At 43.6% G+C, this 21,547-nt stretch overlaps 1 protein-coding gene across 2 annotated transcripts; it reads left to right on the forward strand.

Moving 5' to 3' along the window:
* The first annotated feature begins 329 nt into the window (after window positions 1–329).
* LOC142994567 (protein kinase C beta type) lies at window positions 330–20,781 on the forward strand. Of its 2 annotated transcripts, none has more exons than XM_076145297.1 (17): window positions 330–916; window positions 1,382–1,413; window positions 10,095–10,177; window positions 10,677–10,788; window positions 12,385–12,513; window positions 12,970–13,126; window positions 13,916–14,050; window positions 14,193–14,289; window positions 14,392–14,529; window positions 14,636–14,809; window positions 14,909–15,000; window positions 15,298–15,360; window positions 15,444–15,582; window positions 15,678–15,758; window positions 15,853–15,960; window positions 16,045–16,185; window positions 19,121–20,781. In XM_076145297.1, the coding sequence occupies exons 1-17, from the start codon at window positions 753–755 to the stop codon at window positions 19,271–19,273; spliced, it is 1,998 nt and encodes a 665-aa protein (XP_076001412.1). In that variant the 5' UTR covers window positions 330–752; the 3' UTR covers window positions 19,274–20,781. The 2 variants fall into 2 exon arrangements, with proteins under 2 accessions (XP_076001412.1, XP_076001411.1); XM_076145296.1 differs by lacking the exon at window positions 19,121–20,781 and adding an exon at window positions 16,645–18,402 and having other exon boundaries at window positions 334–916.
* Window positions 20,782–21,547: the final 766 nt, after the last annotated feature.

Raw genomic sequence — 21,547 nt, forward strand, 5'->3', positions numbered from 1 at the left:
ATTCATTTGTACTCGTTACATTTTTCGACATGATGAATATGGACAATTATGGCCGCTTTTAATGTCAGATTGCCACGGGCCGCTTCAAGTATTACAAGTGGTATGAGCCACAGTCTGAGAACCCCCGAGGCATCGCTACCAGAGCTCAGAACGCGACCTAACAAGCACGGGAGAGTTCCAGAGAAGAACAGCCACAAAGAAGAGAGAGAGAGAGAGAGAGAGAGAGAGAGAGAGAGAGAGAGAGAGAGAGAGAGAGAGAGAGATTCTGCTAAGGTTAAACTCTCGTGAAAACACGTCTGTGTGGAGGATTCGTAGGTGTGACACGCAATCACATAACATTAAGAGAGAGAGAGAGAGAGAGAGAGAGAGAGAGAGAGAGAGAGAGAGAGAGAGAGAGAGAGAGCGAGAGAGCGAGAGAGCGAGAGTGTGAGTGAGTGAGTGAGTTGTAACAGCAGTACGTTGGTGTGAACAGGGGCACGGGGACCCGCCGGAAGAACCAAGAGCACCAGCAGCACCAGTAGCAGCGGTAGCAGCATTCGCGGGTGCTGGACGCAGACCGAACTAACACCGGGAGCTCGAGCAGACGAGCACCGAGGCGGTCAGCGGGGCGGAGAGGAGGAGCAGGAGGAGCAGGAGGAGGAGGAGGCACCTGCATCGCGTCTGGTTCCCCCCCGCTGCCTCCGTCGTCTCTCCCTCTCACTCTCGGTCTCCTCTCCCCTTCCCTTCGGACCGACCGTCGCTTCCTCGTTAAGATGGCTGACCCGAACAGCGACGGAGAGGCACCGGAGAGCGCGCGCGGCTTCGCCCGCCAGGGAGCCCTCCGCCAGAAGAATGTGCATGAGGTGAAGAACCACAAGTTCATCGCGCGCTTCTTCAAGCAGCCCACCTTCTGCAGCCACTGCACGGACTTCATCTGGTGAGTGAGTGAGTGTGTGTGTGTGTTTGTGTGTAAGAGTGACTGCAGCACACAGGTGATTCACTTGCTGCTGCGGGTGTAATCGACACTGTATGCAGACGCCGCAGTGGTTCACTCATTGTTAAAAACACTGCGTTGCGCCATTCCCCGGTTCGGCACAATGCGACAGTAGCTTCGGTGCCACGGGCCTGTGCGGTGCGCGTTGGCAGCCGCAGAGCTGCCGCTGCTCGGCGTTTACCGCATAGACCCGACACCCATCTCGGTAACGAGAGGTCTGGTAGAGGAATGCAGCCGGAGACACAGGGCCTCACTGTTGCTGCTGCTGCTGCTGCTGCTGCAGCTGTGTTTGTGTCTCTTTGCGTAAGTGTGTGTGTGTGTGTGTGTGTGTGTGTGTGTGTGTGTGTGTGTGTTGTGCGTAACTGTTGCGAATTCGCCAAATTTCACATCCTTGTCTTCTGTCCACAGGGGCTTTGGGAAACAGGGATTCCAGTGCCAAGGTAAGAGCAGTGGCTCATTCACAAATATCTCAGCTTCATATGGCTGTGGGTGTGTGGACGGATGTTCGCTGTCTTGCAGGAGTGCTGCATATGTGTGTTGTATTCAGGGCCATAGGTCTCCACACTGTCTGACCTGTTGGCTCTGTCTTTGACAGCTTGTTGCTGTCGGTAGACAGGTGCCAAACTCAAAACAGCAGCTTGCCAACACGTAAATGAGAGTGAGAATACTCTGAAGAGGCTGAGAGAAGGAATGTAAGATGTAAGAGTAGAAGAGCTGGAGGAGCAGTGAAAGCTGAGATCTCTGCTTTGAGCCACAGAGAGACCAGGAAGTCTGTTTTCTTCTGCCTTTTGTCATCTTAAGTCAAGGAAGACATCTGAGTGCTGAATGGATTATGAGATGGTTGGTTTGTCTGTGGGTGAGTGGTGATGCGTGTCTGTGGGTGGGTGTCTAGACACAGACCCCTGCACAAAATGGTTTCATAAACAGGCCCTTGCAGCAATAGAGTGGCACCCCTCAGTCACACTTGTCAGTGCTGTAAATGTTGTTTCTCCTGCAGTATCACTTCCTAGTTGTCATGGACTCGTCTTAGACTCCCACATCGCCTGTCTGCTTCTCCTCGTGTGACCAATCGTGTGAGGTTATTAGAAACCTTCCAGAGTTACCCCATAGGTCTGATCCTACTCTTGCGTAAGAGGCCTTTGATTGAATTGTACAAAGTTGTGGGCTTATGTATTTCTAGTGCCAGTGAAAGGCAGTTGTAAAGTCCCCACATCTCTTGAGGGTAGAGGCTTATGACAGTTTGGGCGGTAACACAGGAAATGCATGGGGGGCTTGAGGAAATACAACCTTTGTTTATGAGTGTGCGCATGCAAGGTGGTGAATTAGCCTGTTAACATAAACCAACCTCCTTCTTGCACAGGTAAAGCCGTTTCATTGTGAGGTTGGGTTTCTTGTAATAATTGTGGATGATTTTGACTTACTCTGAGGAATGAATGGTGTGAAAACGGCATTTCATCGGCTTGTACCTGTACTTGCTCTTTGACAATAAAGTTGAATCTTGAATCTTGATCTTGATCTTGGTCGGTTGTTGGCTCCTATAACAAGTAATAGTGTCATGTGAGGCAAATCACAGCTCGAGTAAAGCTTCAACTTGTGCTCTGACAGATAGCGATGAAAACAGCATGTATCCTTGTAGAGTGGAGAAAGGTCAACAAACAAAAATAGAGTTAATGGATGTACTTGTGTTTCATCTAATGAGAGACTAAGGAGAGAACGGAGGACTGAAGAAGTGTTCATCTAGTACTGCACAGTCTACACACACACACACACACACACACACAAGCGAATAGCCAACATCGTCTTCATGGTCAGGAGGAATGTCAGCCATCTGGTGTAGACTTGTTCTGGCATGTAGGGGAGTGTGTGTGTGTGTGAGTGATAATTTGTGCGTTTGTATGACAAAGGTATCTTCCATCAATGGTGGGCGTGCTTGAATACCGGTTCTGCAGGTAAAGATTCCATACTCGCGCTCTGCCTTCACTTCATACTCACCAATGTGTCTTTGCATGTCGGTGCACACCTGCGAGTGCCTGCACACACTGACAGAAGAAGAGGAAGTCCCCTTTGTATCATTTCCTGCTTCAGAGAGATCCAGATGTCTGATCAGAGTGTGAATTGACTGTTAAGATTTGTTGTCCTGAGCTCTGTAATCATGGTTTGATTGAGGAAAGCTTCATGGTAGATTTTCAGAAAGATTCCCTCAATTAATCAAACGTTTTGTTCACAAGAAGTGTTTAAGTTTTTGGGCTAATTTTGAGAGAGCAAAACTTGAGAAGTGAAGAGTAGAATCTAAACACACGCAAACCAAACCAAACCATTTCCCAGAAATGGTTGTAGCCACTCCTGCTCGTTGTTCATTTGACTGAGTGGGTGTTTACTTGCTCCCACAAGACTGCAAAAAGTGGTATTTTCTACCAATTTGTACTCTCTGATTCGTCATAGCTGCTAGGCCCCATGTGATGTCAGTTTTGTCAGCTGCTTACGTCAACGGCATGGACTCAACCGGTACTTTGTGTCTACGTCAGAGTAGGAAATCAATTGTTTTCATGCTGCCTTCACTGACTGAAGTTCCGGGGGCATTTGTAGGCACAAAAACGAAGATAACTCAAAATATAAGAATAGTTACTCGCATGCGCAAGGCTGTGTGAAGGGATGGAATGTGTGCAGACAAAAGTGAAAGAACTAAAGAAAAAAAAACAGCAGTGTCAGCTGTTTCCACACTCGGCTGCTCTCTGGCTTCATTTAACATCGGAACACATTTTCTTTCCTCCCCGTGCTGCAGTTTGCTCCCACAGTCCAAACTTGTGCAGGTTAGGCAAACTGCAAACTCTCAATTGCCCAATGAGTGAATGCGTTTGTGTGTCCATATCTGGTCTGATTGTACTGTTGGAGATAATATAAACAACACTGGATATCAGGGCTGTGTGGAGAGTGTCGGCCCAGAAGACAAAGCATAATGTAGTTTAAACAGTATGCAGCTAGGCTCCTCCTTCATTTGGATGTAGGCTATAACGTGGCCTTCACATTGATTGCGTGTATATTCAGTGTCTTGACTGGCGGCCTGATTGAACAGTCTTCGGTCTCACATTTTTGACTGAAGTTTGCTCTTTCCACTACACGGAAAGTTGAGTAGCGTGAGACATTGTTGTCTTGCTAAGGAAGCTTTTGATTGGTATTTAAATGGCTTGCTCATTTTGTTCATCAACATTCACAGTATGTAAGAGTGTTCACAGAGACGCTGCACTGCATTTAGTGTGTGATCATTGAAACAAACTCACAATTGTGTTGCCGTATACGCCACAAAGTATCATTGTGATTGACCGGATCTTCACAGTGATTGAACTGTACTTCCGATCATTTGACTGACACTATCTTTATTATTGATCGGATGGCAGGTTTAACAGATTCTCAAAATTGATTGCAAGATGCTTTAGCAACGCAAATGTGGCAGAGAAAATTCCTGGCCCGACTGCCAGTGAAGTAACTAGTATGTTGAATATGAAAGGTGTTAGGATGCCTGGATTTTGTGGTGGTAAAGGAATAGAGGTGGAGAGAACTAATCAAAGCCTATGGTAACAGGCTGATAAACAATGGTTTGGGTTTTGAGTTGTCAGGTTTGAGAAGAGGTTTAGATTTATAAACGTGAATGTCCTCGTTCTTTCGCAGCTTTAAAACATTTTGTGCGGAGTGTGACTTAACCAGCCCACTATCACATGGGAGTCATCGTCAAGAGGAAGATCGTATACTGTACAGTTAAATGAAGTGGGTTTTTGAGTGATTAATTAACCTGCTGCCTTCCCTCAACAACAACTGTCAAGTACAAATGCATCAATGTAGTCTTGAAGCGGACGACAACTACTCTCGATGTTTTCATATCTATCAATACTACGAGTCTCGGTATGAATGCAGATGCAAATCAGGGAGGTAAAGGTTAAATACACATTAAGGCGCACAGAACAAAGTTTCCGTCAGTACTATGCAGTTAAAGCTGTAAGGTGTCACATATCACAGATTGGTGTAAGGGCCTCTGTGTGATTCAGTGTAGATTTAACCTTTAAGCTTGATTATAAATCCTGCCTTTGTGACGCTGATAATGTGCAGTTTTTGTTGACATGGTGTCAGTCGTTCATTCAACTCGGTGAACATTTTTGTGGCGGGTAGCGGTGCCGTTCCTATACAAGACTGTTATATAGCTTGTATGTGAGTTGGTTGCAAAAATAGAAGAACATTTTTCAATACAATGCAGAAGGGCTGGGAAAGATTTGATATAATGAGATCCAATTAGAGTTTGGTGAAGGACGGCTACTCTACTATCAATGGTTCTGATTAACAATTCATCTACTTATTGTTCCAGTTGTTAACTGACGTAGGCAGTGGTGTAAAGTCCAGATTTTCATGCTCATGTGTTATTACTTCTACATTTTATACCGTGTATGCCAACGGGCTCCAGTGCATCAATCATACCTCTGTGCAGTCATGTTTAATCGTGTTCTGATCCTCAACCATAGCACCGTTACCTTCCACAATCATGCCAAATCTTCTTTTCTTCTTTTGGGGTTTTTGGGGGCAGTAATGCATTTTGCAATCAGACCCCATCACAAAAATTGGCTCTGTTTTTGGACTTAAACACCATTACGCTGTGTGCCAAGAGACTATAGTGGATTTCATAGCGCCGCCAGATTTAAGGTGGAATCAAGGTTGTTTGTAGATGCCTTTTTTAGTGTTTGCCCTGAAAGAGGCATTACTACTGCATTTCTTCATTTGCATATCAGGGAAACTATTCATTTAAAGGCATCATGCAAAATGAAGACCGTCGGCGAATCGCTACTGTATGAAATCTGGGTGATGTTTCAAACTGTACTTGCGTCACATGTGTTGCGATCAATAACATTGACATCTAAGCCTGCGCGTCGTTCGATCAAACGGGGCTCTGACATTTTCATCCGACAAACATTCGGGCCCTGTCTGGTTCTGACATATGACCAGCGCTTCTCCTTTTGATCTCATCGCTCACACATTGTAGTGGAGCTGTGCCTCATTCATAAAGCATCTGCCGCTCCACTCTGCGTCTCTCTCTCTCTCTCTCTCTCTCTCACACTCACACACACACACACACACACACACACACACACACACACACACACACACACACACACACACACACACACACACACACACACACACACACACACACACACACACACACAGCCCCTTACCCCCGATGTGCTGTGACATGAAGCGATGGCAAAGACAAACAGTATAAACATCTGTCACAGTTCACGTTTTCTTTGCTGATTTGATATGAGTGAAGTATAAAGCGTGGCTCTGACATACTGTATGCCGCGTGAATGAGCTTCAAATATCATGGGTAATATTTGACAAAGCTGTTAACCAAACTCTGTGACTGACTGAAGCATTAACAAATAATGCTGAAAGTAGTGGGGATAGTACGCAGTTTTTATTTCAAAACATGAGCTACAATCGTAAGCAGACAGATTTCAGTTTAGAACATGGATATAACAGGCAGCAGCATTGAACGTTTACCAACCCGCTATCTGAGCCACATTTAGTTTCAAGGTCTACCTTAATCAAGATTTGAGCTGCTGTAATTATCCGTGTCAGTGTAGTTTGCCCAGTATAAGAGGCTGTCGAGTCGAGTCAAGTCAAGGTTTGTATGTACAGCTCAGACTCACAGCCCAAAGATCTCAAGGAAAACAAATCAAGCTTAACATGTCAGAGAATAAAGGAAGAAACCTGTCCTTGAATGGCCCGGCGATCATTAAGAGCAGAGGGTGGGAAAGACGTCAATTATAAAGAGGTAAAAGGAGGTTAAGACAATATGTGAGTCTTTTCCCAGGAGACGATATAATCTGAACTCTGTCTTGCTGAACACTTACTGAAGCTCTAATGGAACCTTCCTTTCTGTCATAGCAACAAACTAGCCTAGAAACACACACTGTCCCTGTTCTGACATTATTCAAGCCTTAATTTAAACCAGAGTGCACTCATGAGAGCATATACCTCCGCCAAGGCCCTACAGTCCTCTGTTTGATCCTTTTTTGACTGTAGAAAGTCAGACCTTTACCATAAATACATTAAACAAAGAAATCAACAAATTCACTGCACATCACTGCACATCACTGCACATCACTGTCATCACGTCATCTTCATCTGCATCCACATCTGTTCGATACTGATCAATCAGCATCGCCTTTAGCTATATATTTTTGTGTATATTGTGGCTCTTGGCTAAGTTGTACCAGTTGACAGTCTATAATTAAGACTGTGTTTTTAGAAAAAGTCCAAATGTGGACTGAGATCCCAGCTCACTGTTTAAAACAGTTCCTGTACCCCAGTCATCATCAGCCACATCCTGTCAGATATTTGCAGGAATGCGGCTCTGATTTGCTGTCGCCTCTGTCTGTCACACAGATAGGCTCCATGTAGTCTGTAGGGTTCAGCATTGTTGCTAGGCAACAGAGCAAAGACCTCCTCGGCAGGTCAGTAGGCCTTTCTTTTTGTAGTGAGAGAATGTGCCTGTCTTTGTGTGTGTGTGTGTGTGTGCGTGTGCGTGTGCGTGCGTGCGTGCGTGCGTGCGTGCGTGCGTGCGTGCGTGCGTGCGTGCGTGCGTGCACACGTATGCAGACATGCATGTGTGTGTATGGGTGACATTTGATGTATGTACAGTGTGCTGACGTGCAGCTCTTCCTTACATTTCTGCATCCTTCGCTACATGTTCTCCCATTCTGTGTCTCACACACTGCATGCGCACAAATGAATTCTCCACCCCCTCACATTGCCTCAAACCCAGCTGTGCCCCAATCCCTTCCCACCCACACTCACACACACTAACACACACCAAGAAGCATGCACACATATACATCTGTTTTTTTTTGCTTAGACTTTTCTCATTTATCTCCTTTAACATTGTTTTTCTCTCTCTCTCTGTCTCTCTCTCTCTCTCTTTTTCTCTCTCTCTCTCTCTCTCCGCTCCTCCTCTCTCTCTCCTTCTGTGTTTCCCTTTTTCAGTCTCTGTCCTCACAGTTTATTCAGTGTTTTCCTTTGTGCAGTCAGTGCTACAGATGGAGACAGTTCAACCATGCTCTACCCTGGATACCATCTTCACACCTTTTTACAAAACAAGTCACTGTGGTGTCTGAATTGGTGTTTTTCAGGCCTTAAGCACATAGATTTGTGCCAGAAGAGGAAAGAACTGTGTTGACTCGATTTTTTTGTAAACATAAGCAGGCTTTTCCTTAACTGCTAGAAACCTGTGGAAAGTGGCACTCGTTGCACACGTGCTTCATGCAAGCGTAATGAGAAGGTGAATTATTAAGATTAAACCAGAGCTTGTAGTGGCTTGCAAGTTGTGTCCAGGTGTGTCAGAACGGTCGAAATATAAAAATACACCCCTGATACGAGCCTGAATCACAGTCTGCAGTAGAGGAGAGCGTTCCTCACAGATCTGCCCTATTTACCCGAAAGGAGTTGTGGTCATCTTCACCTCTCTTTCTTTAGGAAGTGACTAATCAGATTTGAAGGGATTGTACCTATGGTGTTTGGAGAAGTCTTAGTAGTAAGAAAAGCCATGTGAATAGCCAATCAGATTGTTTCTTCATGGTGAAATTGTCTCCCACTGTTTCTTATCAGCTGCACTCGTCCATTTCACACGTGGTCTGTGCCAGGTTACCTTCCTCTCTGTTTAACATCTCCGCGCTGGAGTGTTTCTCCTCCAGGACAGGAGCTCTGATGCCCTGCTAGCTTTGGTTTGCATCTAGTCACTGAGCTTTACTCGACCTGGCTGACATCTAGTACTGGTCAGTGCGCGGCCCCCGTCTTTTCTTCCCCTGGTGGATCTTTAAGCCTGCAGTTTGTGTCCTGCTGATGTTGTGGGAGTCTCTTGTACAATGCTGTTGTTTCTCGCAGTCGTTTCTGTTCCTGAGTCTGTTACCTTGTTGTTTATTTGGATTGACATACGTATCATATGATTAATGTACTGATTACTTCAATTATTAATGACGTTATCGATATTTGTATATCTAAAAAGCTCTGAGTGTCCATCAGAGTCTGTTTCTAACAGAGACGAGAAGGAGAAATAGAAATAACAAATTCCCAATCCCAACTAGTAATATTTTCAATGATAATTTGGATTAGTTTAGGTCAAATATTCCATGAGAATGAATAAAATGTCCATTACGGTATTGTGAGATAGAAATAATGTGTGTATTTTTATAATGAAATATTTAATCTGCCATCAGTGTCCAGTGCGTCAATCAAACCTGTGCATCGTCGTCTTTAATGCTCCTGCATCAGGGTTTCGCTGTTTTGTGTCGATACACAACTGCTTTATCTTCCTCCCAAACAACCGATGCTTTCTCGCACCGACCGCTAGAGTGCCTTCATCTTCCACTGTATAGCTGAAGCCTCTCCCTCATCTTCCTCATCTTCCTCATCCTCCTCATCTTCCATATCTTTGCAGTTTAATAGTCAAGCCCAACTGGCCTGGATTGTTGGCTCATGTTGCCACATAATAACACTTGCAATCGATTTTAAATTTAATCAGAAACAAGGAAGATAACAGACAAATCAATATGTGTACTGCTTGGACTATATAAACACCACATATTGTTGGCTCTCTATAGCAAATGCTTTCCTACCACCTTTATAATAGAAATATAATACAACTCTCTATCCACACAGTGTGAACTACTCACAGGTTTGGTAAACATATTTGTGCAGTGTGTGACTCAATGATGCGGCATCACGATTGAAAAATCCTTTTAAAAGGCAGATATTGTGCTGTGAGTTGTATTGAAAGTTGTGATTTCTGCTCATTGGAGGTGCGAGTATGTGAAGTTACCTGTTGCAGGTTTATTCTTACAAACCTGCATGCGAGTCGTCCCACCACACCGTAGATACATTTAAATGCATCTAGAGCAAAGCAAATATAGATTTCCATTGTTAAGGGACAAACAATAACTGCTGCAATCTGGGCGGCCTATTGGGCAACGAGTAATGCTACATAATGGAGGTATTGATTCATTTCTTTGTTGCTCTTCTATTTCCTGATTTGCGATTGAAATTAAGTCTTGGCTGACATTTGCTTTCTCTCCCCCTCTAGTTTGCTGTTTTGTGGTCCATAAACGCTGTCATGAATTTGTCACCTTTTCCTGCCCGGGTGCTGATAAGGGACCTGCATCCGATGTAAGCAATACACACACACACACACACACACACACACACACACACACATGTAGCTGTGTGCGCATGTTTGTGTGCGTGCGCGTGTGGTGAAGTTAAATATTGATCATATATGTGGTAAAAGATTGCTTTCTGTTAAATGATAAGGGATGTACTAAGAAAGAGCCAGGTCAGCGGTATTTGTGAGTGTGTGTATGTGTATTTGTTCATTCACCATCCTACTGACCTGTTGACCCCAAACCACATTGAGACATATAACTAAAAACAGAATGTGCTGCCTGGCTGCTCCAAGTTAATGAACCAACAACCCTGTGTGTGTGTGTGTGTGTGTGTGTGTGTGTGTGTGTGTGTGTGTGTGTGTGTGTGTGTGTGTGTGTGTGTGTGTGTGTGTGTGTGTGTGTGTGTGTGTGTGTGTGTGTGTGTGTGTGTGTGTGTGTGTGACTCGTATGAAGAGTGTTCCCCATGCCCTCCTAAAGTGTTTTCCTCCTCTCTCCCTCTCCAGGATCCTCGAAGTAAACACAAGTTCAGGGTCCATACTTACTCGAGCCCCACCTTCTGTGACCACTGTGGCTCCCTCCTCTACGGGCTGATACACCAGGGGATGAAATGTGATCGTAAGTATGCGTGTGTGTCTTAAGTGCTTTGGTGTGTATGTGTGTTCACAAGATCTGAGCCTGCAATTTAGTGTCACAGGAGAACAGCAGCCCTAAAGGGACAAATCAGGACATGTTTTCAGTGTGTACGTTGTAGTTAATCATTGGCGTGTCCTCTGAAATCCCTCTGAAAGTATGAATGAACATTTGACTGTAATATGCAAATGAATCAAAATAGTTTGGTCTTGCATCCAATCTGGATCTAATCTTTATTATATTTGAAAAGAAGCGTCTTTGTTGAGAAGCCTCTATTAAAAATGACTCCTTTTCCAAAATGTTTAGCTGAGACATTACATTTCCTTCATATAACTTCTGTGATAGCGATTAAGGTCAAGTTGGTTCAGTTTGTTAATGATGTTCAACTTCCCTCAATATTTCAAATCCATCAACGTTCATTTGTGCCAGCAGCGGTGGTAGTTTAAAAAAAAACCAAACACACCGCATCCTGTTTATCCTATTTCAGTCCAGAGCCCACGTATCAGTTGTGATATCTGAGTATGTGACTCATTATCCAGTGATAACAGGTTCAAAGCAAAAGCTCAACAAGATATTTTCTCTGAAAAGCAAAAAACCCTCAGTGGAGACGGTTTGCGTTTTTACAGTAATGGATGCATTTGCCATTAAGCACATTGAATTACTCTCATGAGTCAGTGTGACTGACAGACGGATCGACATTATAAGTGTCTAAGATAGAGGAGCGCACACTTAAAGCACTGCTGCAATTCTGTCAGTCACACTTCATTTCCTGCTGACCACTTGCCTGTGATGATCTGTGCAAGAACGACACGCTCAGGAAGTGAACACATCAGAGGCGGTCACAGGAGGTCAATCATGCAATCGTGACTTCTCCGTGGAGTATGGACATGATTTTAAACCGCAGTTCCTCTCCAGTCTTGTTCTTAACTTTCCTGAATGTGTTTGTATTGTGGAATAGGATTACCAAGATCCTATAGCAACAACAAGACCAGCAAACAAACTTCAGATTTGCCAATGAAATCAGATTCATTTGGAATTTGAGATGATGTGAGGTTTCTGACGCATGAAAGCTTATAAACTTGATAGCAGTGTAAAGATGTGTTAAGTGTGTTAAGAGCACAATGACATTCATTTTATATGATTAAAATATGGTTATATGATAACAGATATGTAGTTGTGATGTTATGGGAAAAAGTAATACTTGAATAATCTTTTTTGGCTCTTTTAGTGACTGGAATAAAACTCATGTATCATAGCAGCCTGACATCTAGTGGGCAAACAGAGTAATCACATTGTGTCCTTGACTTTCCAGGTTTATGTGTGTCTGTTTTACTTGTGACCATGTGACAGATTAGCTTCATTAGTATCCCCTTTGCTGTAACATCATATTACTGCACGTTTGTTTTCCAAATAATAGCAAATATGTCTATAATAATATGGTCCAAGTGACAAATGTTCTTCTGCAAGGCGTATCCTTACATGCAGGGAATTCTTATCATTGTAGTTAATAGTACTAGAAATAAAGAGTATAAGCGTAGTAATTATAGTATTGTGACATATATTTTGTGTGTCTGTGTTTAGATTGTATGATGAACATCCACAAGCGGTGTGTGGCCAATGTCCCCAGCCTGTGTGGGACAGATCACACTGAGAGGAGAGGGCGCATCCAGATCACTGCCCAGACCGCAGAGGACACACTTACCGTCACTAGTGAGTTCTTTCTCTCTTTCTCTCTCACTGTCTCTTGCTCTCACTCTCTCTCTTTCTCTCTGCCACTCCCTCACACACACACATACACACACTCTATTTTATTGAGACTGAGAGTGCCTTTTAGCAAACCTTTATATCAGAAGAATAAAACTGGAAAGTCCATTAGTTGATCAATGATCCCAATGATTGACCCAGTTCTCCACTAGAACATGAATCCATAAGCCAGCTCTCTTTCTCTCCCTCTCTGCCTCTCCGTCTCCCTCTTTCAGAAAGTTTCAGATTGATTATGGAACACAAACTAAACTGTTGTTAAGTGCTCTCAAATATTGCCAGGGTTATTTAGGGCAGGCCAGAACACTCCATTCAGTTTAGAAGTAGGTACTGCATTGACACCAAACAAAAAAAGGGATTTATACTGTTTTTATTTTTGTCTCCTCTCTCTAAAACTTTATCCAGTCAAAGAAGCAAGAAATCTGGTGCCCATGGACCCCAACGGTCTTTCAGACCCCTACGTCAAGCTCAAGCTGATCCCAGATCCCAAGAGTGAGAGCAAGCAGAAGACCAAGACTATCAAATGTTGCCTAAACCCCTCCTGGAACGAGAGCTTCACTTTGTAAGACTTTATCTGCCACTCGCTACAATATTAATGCTGTGTGTTTGAACCCAGTTTACTCCCTTGGCCTCATTCTCTGTCACATGAGCACAAAACTATCTGGGGACCTTGTCCTCGTTTCTTATTCTGCTTTTGCTAGTTGTCTTTTAAGGTATTTAGGCTACGGTCAGACTGCAAGCCTTTGCGCTCAATTCAGATTTATTGCTCATATCTGATTTTTTTTTTATTTGGTTGTTCTCATTGATCTTACAATGTGGCCTGTGTGCGATACCAGTCTGAACTGATCACACTGTTGAAGTGATCCTCATGCTCAAAACAACAAAACGACAACAACTTTGTCACTTCTGATACGCTCAGATTTAAACAATGCTCTCATATTTCACATCTTCACCGGAGCCCTCGAGATCCGAAAGCCCGAAAATCAGAGTGTAAAAAACAAAGACCAATTGCTCCAATTCACACTGTGTTCTCAGAGTTCAGTGACTGTTGATTTCCTGGTTGCGTCATCGTGCCAGCGCGAAATGATGACAAATGTCGAGTTGGAATGAGGAAAAAGTCGCATAATTTACTATATTGCAGGTCAGACCGCGGCCACATTGTTCAAACTCTTCTAACAACAATCAGATTCATGTTACATATGACAGAAAATCTGAATTTGGGCCAAAGAATGACTCCCTTCTTTAACATATTATCTTGAAAGTCAGAAATTAGGGTTGTCTTTATTTGCGTCGTGACATTTGTGATGTCTTCTCCCTTTGAAAGTCTGACCTTTCTCCTTCCTTCCCACAGCAATTTAAAAGAAACCGACAAAGATCGTCGCCTGTCAGTGGAAATCTGGGACTGGGATTTGACCAGCAGGAATGACTTCATGGGATCCCTGTCGTTTGGGATCTCAGAGCTACAGAAGCAAGGAGTAGATGGATGGTAAGAGGTCAGAAATAAGAGACAAGTCAGAATGCAGGAAAGTGCACACTGATAAGCCAGAGAGCGTTGTACTTGCATGGGTGTGGAAGGACTTAAGTACTCATGCTAGAGCTGACGTTGTGTTTTTTACCCTGCTTCTTAGGTTTAAGCTGCTGTCCCAGGAGGAAGGAGAATACTTTAATGTTCCTGTTCAGCCAGAGGGAGAGGAGGGCAATGAGGAACTACGACAAAAGTTTGAAGTGAGGCACAGAGTCACAACATGCTACACGTGTGCTAAACCTACCGCTTCTCTTCTCCTCCTCATCGTCTTTGTCTCTTCCTTTAATTCCCCTGCTCTCTAGAGGGCTAAGGTGGGAAAGACCACAGATCCTTCATCCTCTTCCTCGGTGTGCAAGTATGACAGCAATGGCAACCAGGACCGTGTCAAACTCTCTGACTTCAACTTCGTCATGGTTTTGGGGAAGGGCAGCTTTGGCAAGGTGTTGCACATTCACACACTCTTGTGATCGATGTTGCAAAATGTGCATGGAAAAAGAAAATTCCCTGAAATTCCCATTAATTCTCTTTGTCCTTGACGGCTTTCAGGTCATGTTGGCTGAGCGCAAGGGAACGGACGAGTTGTACGCCGTCAAAATCCTGAAGAAAGACGTGGTGATCCAGGACGATGATGTGGAATGCACCATGGTGGAGAAGAGAGTCCTCGCTCTGTCTGGGAAGCCGCCTTTCCTCACTCAGCTGCACTCCTGTTTCCAAACCATGGTAGGGCATCAGTGTAAACAGGCACAATTGCAAACCCTCGGCTACACACAACACGTGGTAGCACTGCTGATGGTTGACCTTTTGATCTTTTTCTTGTAGGACCGATTGTATTTTGTGATGGAATATATTAACGGAGGAGACCTTATGTACCAGATCCAGCAGGTCGGCAAGTTCAAGGAACCTCATGCCGTGTGAGTGTTTACCAACAACTATGACAGATGTTAATCATAGACACTAATTTGACACTTGGCATGTATGGGATGAGCCTGCCGATGCTTCGCAGTAAGAAGCCCTACAGCAATGAAACCAATTGAACTTGAACACTTGGATTTATGTCCCCTTGTATTGAGCAGCTGTACCTTTAACCCATATGTATCAATGTAATACCCCCCCACCCCTTTTTGCTCACATTGTTCCTCCAATACGCACAATGTTGAGCATACATCACAAACGGACACACATTTAGAAACATGTCTTGTGTATTTAAGGTTCTACGCTGCAGAGATTGCTGTTGGACTCTTCTTCCTCCACTCTAAAGGCATCGTGTATCGGTGAGTCAATTTGTGAATGAGTCTTCGTGTGCTGACAGAATACAGGCGTGTTAAATACTTGAAGATGTGCATGGAATTCCCAGGGATCTGAAGCTGGACAATGTGATGTTGGACTCTGAAGGCCATATAAAGATTGCAGACTTTGGCATGTGCAAAGAGAACATGCTGGACGGAGTTACCACAAAGACCTTCTGTGGAACACCAGACTACATTGCCCCCGAGGTGTGTTTGCATGTTGTGTGCTAGTTGTTCAGTGCTTTTTCTCATCTTTGAACTTCTGAATGACTCACAGTTGTTGCCACCATTGTGTCTTGTAGATCATAGCCTATCAGCCGTACGGGAAGTCTGTGGACTGGTGGGCTTTTGGAGTTCTGCTCTATGAAATGCTTGCTGGACAGGTTTGTAGTGTGTAAACTTAAGATTTCATTTGAACCAATAATGTCACAATGACTGAAAACAATAATGTATGTTTGCCCCCCCCCCCCCGTCCAGCCGCCTTTTGACGGGGAGGATGAAGATGAGCTGTTCCAGTCCATCATGGAGCATCACGTCTCTTATCCTAAATCCATGTCTAAAGAAGCCGTTGCAATCTGCAAGGGGGTAAGACACACAGACACACGATGCAGACAAACACACGGGTTTACACTCACCTAACACTCGCCTGTATGTGTGTGTGTGATCTAGCTGATGACCAAGCACCCGGGTAAGCGCCTGGGCTGTGGTCCAGAGGGAGAGAGAGACATCAAGGAGCACGCCTTCTTCCGCTACATAGACTGGGAGAAACTGGAGAATAAAGAGGTCCAGCCGCCGTTCAAACCTAAAGCTGTGAGTATACCCCACACACACACACACACACTCTTCAACTGTGGCATAACTTCCAGTTCAACATGGGCTGCATTGATTTCCATCCGTTAGTTGTACATTGTCAAATTCAGATTCTGTGAACTCTGGATAACCTGAGGTAAGTTATAGAAACGATTGGCTCACTCATCCCCCAAACCCAACCATCATCTGCCATTGGTCACTGCTCTAACAAATGCAGAACCAGAGCTGACATTTGTTAGTGTAGTCGCTAGTGATGAAGCTGAAATGTCATTGGCTCGCATATGGACCAATGGAAATCCACAGTTTCCACTGTGAGTGATTTGATTGGTTGACATCATGTTTTAGTTGTATTTCTCTTTTTTCTCTTTGTTGTTGTTGTCCTTTTTTTCTCACTTCCCTCATCATACTCACTCCATCCCCCATCTTTCTCCATATCTCTCTCTCTTTTTTCCACGGCAGTGTGGGCGTGAAGCAGAGAACTTTGATCGTTTTTTCACGCGCCACCCCCCAGTGCTGACCCCCCCAGATCAGGAGCTTATAGCCAACCTGGACCAGGACGAATTCCAAGGCTTCTCATTTATTAATCCTGAGTACACTCACACACCTCACTGATGACCACGCCACATATCACAGAGCCGCTCTAGTGACAACCCACCCCTCCCCCCACCACCACCACTTCCAAAACAGAAACAAAAAAGCAAAAAAAAGCTACAATAACGTCATATCCGAGCTGCATTTGACAGGGTGAAACATTAAATAATGTTCCTATGGAAATGCAGACAGGTCATGTGATCTGTATCTCCTCTCCTATCTATGAAAACTCTAACAATAGCAATCTCGGGAAATAAATCTGATCCTCGTGTTACATTGCCAGTAGGACAGTATGTTTACTGTGAGTTAACATGTCATGCAATACTGCTGCCTGCGTTATCAGCTCTACTGGCTGTGTTTCTATACTTAGTGCAGAAATGTTGCTTGCTCCTGAATGCGACCCGGCTGTTCGCAAAAAAGCTGAGGAAGGTCGGCACCCCAGGGGCCAGAGTCCGACCTCGGGCGGGGGCCGACCTGAACCTGCTCCGTCTCTGTCAAGGTTCATATATTGGATATTGATTATGAACCATCGGTAATATTGATGAGTGTACTATGATCACATGTTGTTGATAGTCATACTGTGTAAGTGTACAGTCGTAGAAACTGACCAGTTACATCACTTTTATTGTACGAGTACTAATCAGTTTCCTCACGTCGAGCTACTTTTGTGTTTTAGGACCAAATACTGCGACACTTCAGACATTCTGCTGAATCAGTGTTGTGGTGAGCTTATCTGAATCATTGTTTTTGCTGATTTTCGTTTTAACCAATCGGACAATAGAAGTCTTTAATGCAGTTAACAAGAATAGGCTGCGTCGGTCACATTTACAATATTTACCATATTACACTGTGTTGCTTAATGGTTGTGGGCAGGGAAACACTTTTTTTTTTACTTTTTAAGAATCTTTATGATGAAACCCTGTCCTATCATGTGAAAACCACACACACACACACACACACACACACACACACATACACACATTAGTGGTCATATGTTAGATTTCAGAAACAAGGTGTCCAACGGTGCCAAAACAATGTAAAATAGGGATTATCCTCAAGAACTGTGATGATGAGCAGCCACCCTGTGCCATTTTTCAGTACATGTATAAATATTAGAGTATGCATTATAGCTTATCTGTTCTCAAACGTCACACAATACAATACCCTTGAAAAAAATCCATTTTCAAGATACATAAAATGCATTGTCTGACAAGATGCGTGTCATTGTGAGGCAGATTGTTATCCTTTTTTGTAATTGTATTGATGCAGGACAGTATTAACGTGTCAAATCTTGTTCTCAGAGCTTATGTATCAAAAAGGAAGTGGCACACGGTCACATCCCAGGACGTAACCACAACATTTCTGTGATACTGTTATGTTCACTGATAAAGATGATTGATGCTGCCAGGTCCAGATAGTGAGTGCTTATTGTGATGAGAGGTGAGGTGAGGGCCATGTTGGTTAATGGTGATGTCGACTAAATAATATAAAGGGTGAGGAAAGAGAAAATGTATCAAGTAATCTGTATCTGAGGGTGTTATGAATGAGAGAGATTTGCTACTGTGGATTGTGTAATTGTCCTGTATGACTGGAAACTGAATATACTCACTGGTGCCTACCAGACTATTTCTGCTGTGTCTGCCTTGTTCCTCATTCACACAAACCAAAACACATTGTACAACCATCGTACGGCGACACAAGTGCACACATGCATTGTCACACCTGCCCCCCTTCCACAAAGTACAGCTGGAATCCCTGTGGGGAGACGAAAGAGGTAGGAAATTAAACGCTATGTGTGTTTGTGTGTGTGTGTGTGTGTGTGTGTCTCGCCTGGGGCTCACTGCTTTATTTTCCTGTATGAACTCTTTTCCAAGCTGGTCTGCTCTGAGCTGGTATCACTGGAGTCTTGTCCGTTCTGGAACTTTTCCTTTCTGGCTCTTGAACTTTGTCTTGGATCTGCATCTGTGCTGTTGAGTTGTGAGGGGTCTTTCCATCTTTGACTGTGTTTCTGGGCTTTGTCGGCAGGGTGTGTATGTTTTTGTTGACTTGTTTCCCAGTCCTGTATTTAATCATGGGTCTGTTTTACCGAGTCTAGACTCCACAGTCATCCTTGTGGTACCACCCATTTACAGAGTGATTTGTGTGTTTTCCATGTGCTGATAAATGGAGATCTGCCCTCACCTCCCTCTCTCTCTCCCTCATCACTGTGCTTCTATGGGAGAGTTCTTTTTGCTTGGTGTCACACTTGTTCTTTCTCTGGACTGATACTGCCTTTTTGTAAACACATTACAAAGAAGTGGCAACTGTTTATCTAATTCCTCCTCTCTCCTTCTCTCTGTGGCAGAAATCCCGCCGTGATGTAGGTAACTTTGACAAAGAGTTCACAAAGATGGCAGTGGAACTAACGCCCACAGACAAGCTCTTCATTATGAACCTGGACCAGAACGAGTTCCAAGGCTTCTCCTACAACAACCCTGAATTCATCATACAAGTATAAGAGTTCCTGACTTTTCTCCACCAAGACTCCAGCCCGTACAACCCAGCTTTGGTGGAAGACTCAACAAGCGTCTCATGACACTACTCAAGCTAAAGCCACATTTCACACATATAGAAGTCTTAAGTCTCAATCCACACCAGCACTTTAACTGGACACCACCACACTTGCCATATTATCACGCTCATAGCCACTAACATGTACAGATACAGATAAACACACAAGCAGCAGAATTTAATAAAAACATAACAAATGGCCTCAGCTACTGGTTGTTCAGTGGGACTGAGCTTAATCAGAAAACCACAATCGAACAGAACCGTTTCCCTGAATGTGAGTGTGTGCGGTTTAATCAAAGGTCTCTGTGGTGAGCAGGTCAATAGAAAGGCCCACAAACACAGCCACAGTTAATGTGTAACTGAATATGTGCTTTATTGATCAACCACAGTGTGTGCTTGTTTACTTGACTCCTTCTCTTCAGCCCACAAAAGTTGCGTCATGAACATTCCATGATCAATAATCATGTATGTGCATGCACATGTCTGTGTGCAGGCTACGGCTGGAGGGCAAGAAAGTTTTGAATTTGAAATATGTCTAAGTTAGTCCTAAACTTAGTCTAGTCTCGTCTTCCAAATTAATGCAAAAATATTCCCTAAATACCTGTTTGGCAGTGATATTTGGACATGTCGTTGCTTATCTCTGTCTCTTCTCAATGGCACTGTGTATGCAGTGGGTTAGGCCTATACAGTTTTGTGGTGCAGCTCTTCTATGCATGCCATATTTGATGTTCTTTAAGATTTGCTTTTGATGTCTTGGAGAAACCTCAGTGTCTTGAATTTATGCAAATTTTGCAATGCAGTTTCGAGATGTACACATTCAACTCAAGTTTCCTTTTGATTCCATTCCGATTGCTTGGTTGGTTATATGTGAAGATATTGCTGTGTGTGGTGAAAGAGTTTTATTTTGGTTATAACAAAGACTGGTTGGCTCTAACGTTAAGAAAAAATGAGATTAAATGAAACTATAAAATAGTTGTAATAATTCTGTATGACTTGTGTTGTGTATGTTTTAAATAGGAATGGCATTTAGAGATAAGTGGTTTCATGTTGTGCTATTCTCCTCTTGTGAACTGCTCATCCTCCATGTCTCTGTTCTTCACTCCACTTTCCCTTTTCATCTTTCTATCTGACCTCCTCACAGTTCCATGTACTCTTACTGCCCCCTTTCTTCCTACTTCTCGACCATACATTTTCTATTCTCGCTCTTGGCCCCTTCTCCTGTCCTCTGCTGTCCTCTTTAACAGCCCTGTCTTCCATTCACATCAATAAGTATTGAGGGAATGAGGGAAGTAAAGATCAGTGGAGAGTGTTTACTATGCAAAAGGCAGGACGTGAGGTGAAAGTAAGCAAGGAGGAGGACGGAATAGAGAGGTGACCAGGTGACAAAGCTTATGAATGGACTAAAGGTGTTTATCTGGATAGTGGTCATGTGTTGCATGCACTGTCTTTACCTGCGCCAGAGATGCATTAAATTATAATATTTCAGTAAATATGGTTCCTGTTTTTACTTTTAAAGTCTAATGCATTGTTTTCTACACTTTTCTTCTTTCTTTGAACACAATTTGAAAAAGTATGTAACTGTATTCCAAACATACACTGCATATGCAAGGTAGTCTGTGTGTTTATGTTTTAATATTCACACCATTCAAAAGGTCTGCGTTAACTGGAGAGACTGCTAATGAGAATTTAAAATGGACATTTATTCATGAAACATCTGACTGGAATTAATATTTGACCGTGCAGCCACTGGGTTATTTTGAGATGAGTTAATATGTCTCCAGATGACAATGATAAGGGCACACCTGCAAAAGAAAGGTCTTATATTTTGCCTAAAGAGACACATAGACTGACAGATGACAGTATTAGAGCCCAAGGGTGCAGCAGCATGCAATTCTTCAGTCAAAATTAACATTGCGTACAAACTGAAAACTCTTAATATTAATGTATCTGGAAATTGCATTATTGAAAAGATATTAATCGTGTGATAATTATCCCAAATTTCTTCAAAACTATCGGGAAAACGGCACCAAAACTGAAAAGGCTCTGATGACAAACAAGCAAGAGGGCAAGGCGGAGACATTAGAGGGCAAAAAAAAGCTGCTCTGGGCGAGGGGACAACACAGCTGACTGTCCCCGCCACACAACTAGGACTCGGTCGTGAACTGTCTATCTCTGTCGTGCACAGTGAGCACAAACACACAGAGGAGGGCGGGGACCCTGG

The sequence above is a fragment of the Genypterus blacodes genome, unplaced genomic scaffold (genome assembly GCF_046128005.1).
Source record: "Genypterus blacodes isolate CSIRO-AG114 ecotype Tasmania unplaced genomic scaffold, CSIRO-AGI_Gbla_v1 ptg000030l_1, whole genome shotgun sequence".
Classification (NCBI taxonomy): Eukaryota; Metazoa; Chordata; class Actinopteri; order Ophidiiformes; family Ophidiidae; genus Genypterus; species Genypterus blacodes.

Excerpts from the sequence above, each read along its gene's own strand:
- LOC142994567 (XM_076145297.1), top strand. The coding sequence starts at position 753 with ATGGCTGACCCGAACAGCGACGGAGAGGCACCGGAGAGCGCGCGCGGC. Across the intron at positions 14,051-14,192 it reads AAGCAAGGAGTAGATGGATG|GTTTAAGCTGCTGTCCCAGG; the intron begins GTAAGAGGTCAG and ends CCTGCTTCTTAG. Across the intron at positions 15,001-15,297 it reads TTCAAGGAACCTCATGCCGT|GTTCTACGCTGCAGAGATTG; the intron begins GTGAGTGTTTAC and ends TGTGTATTTAAG.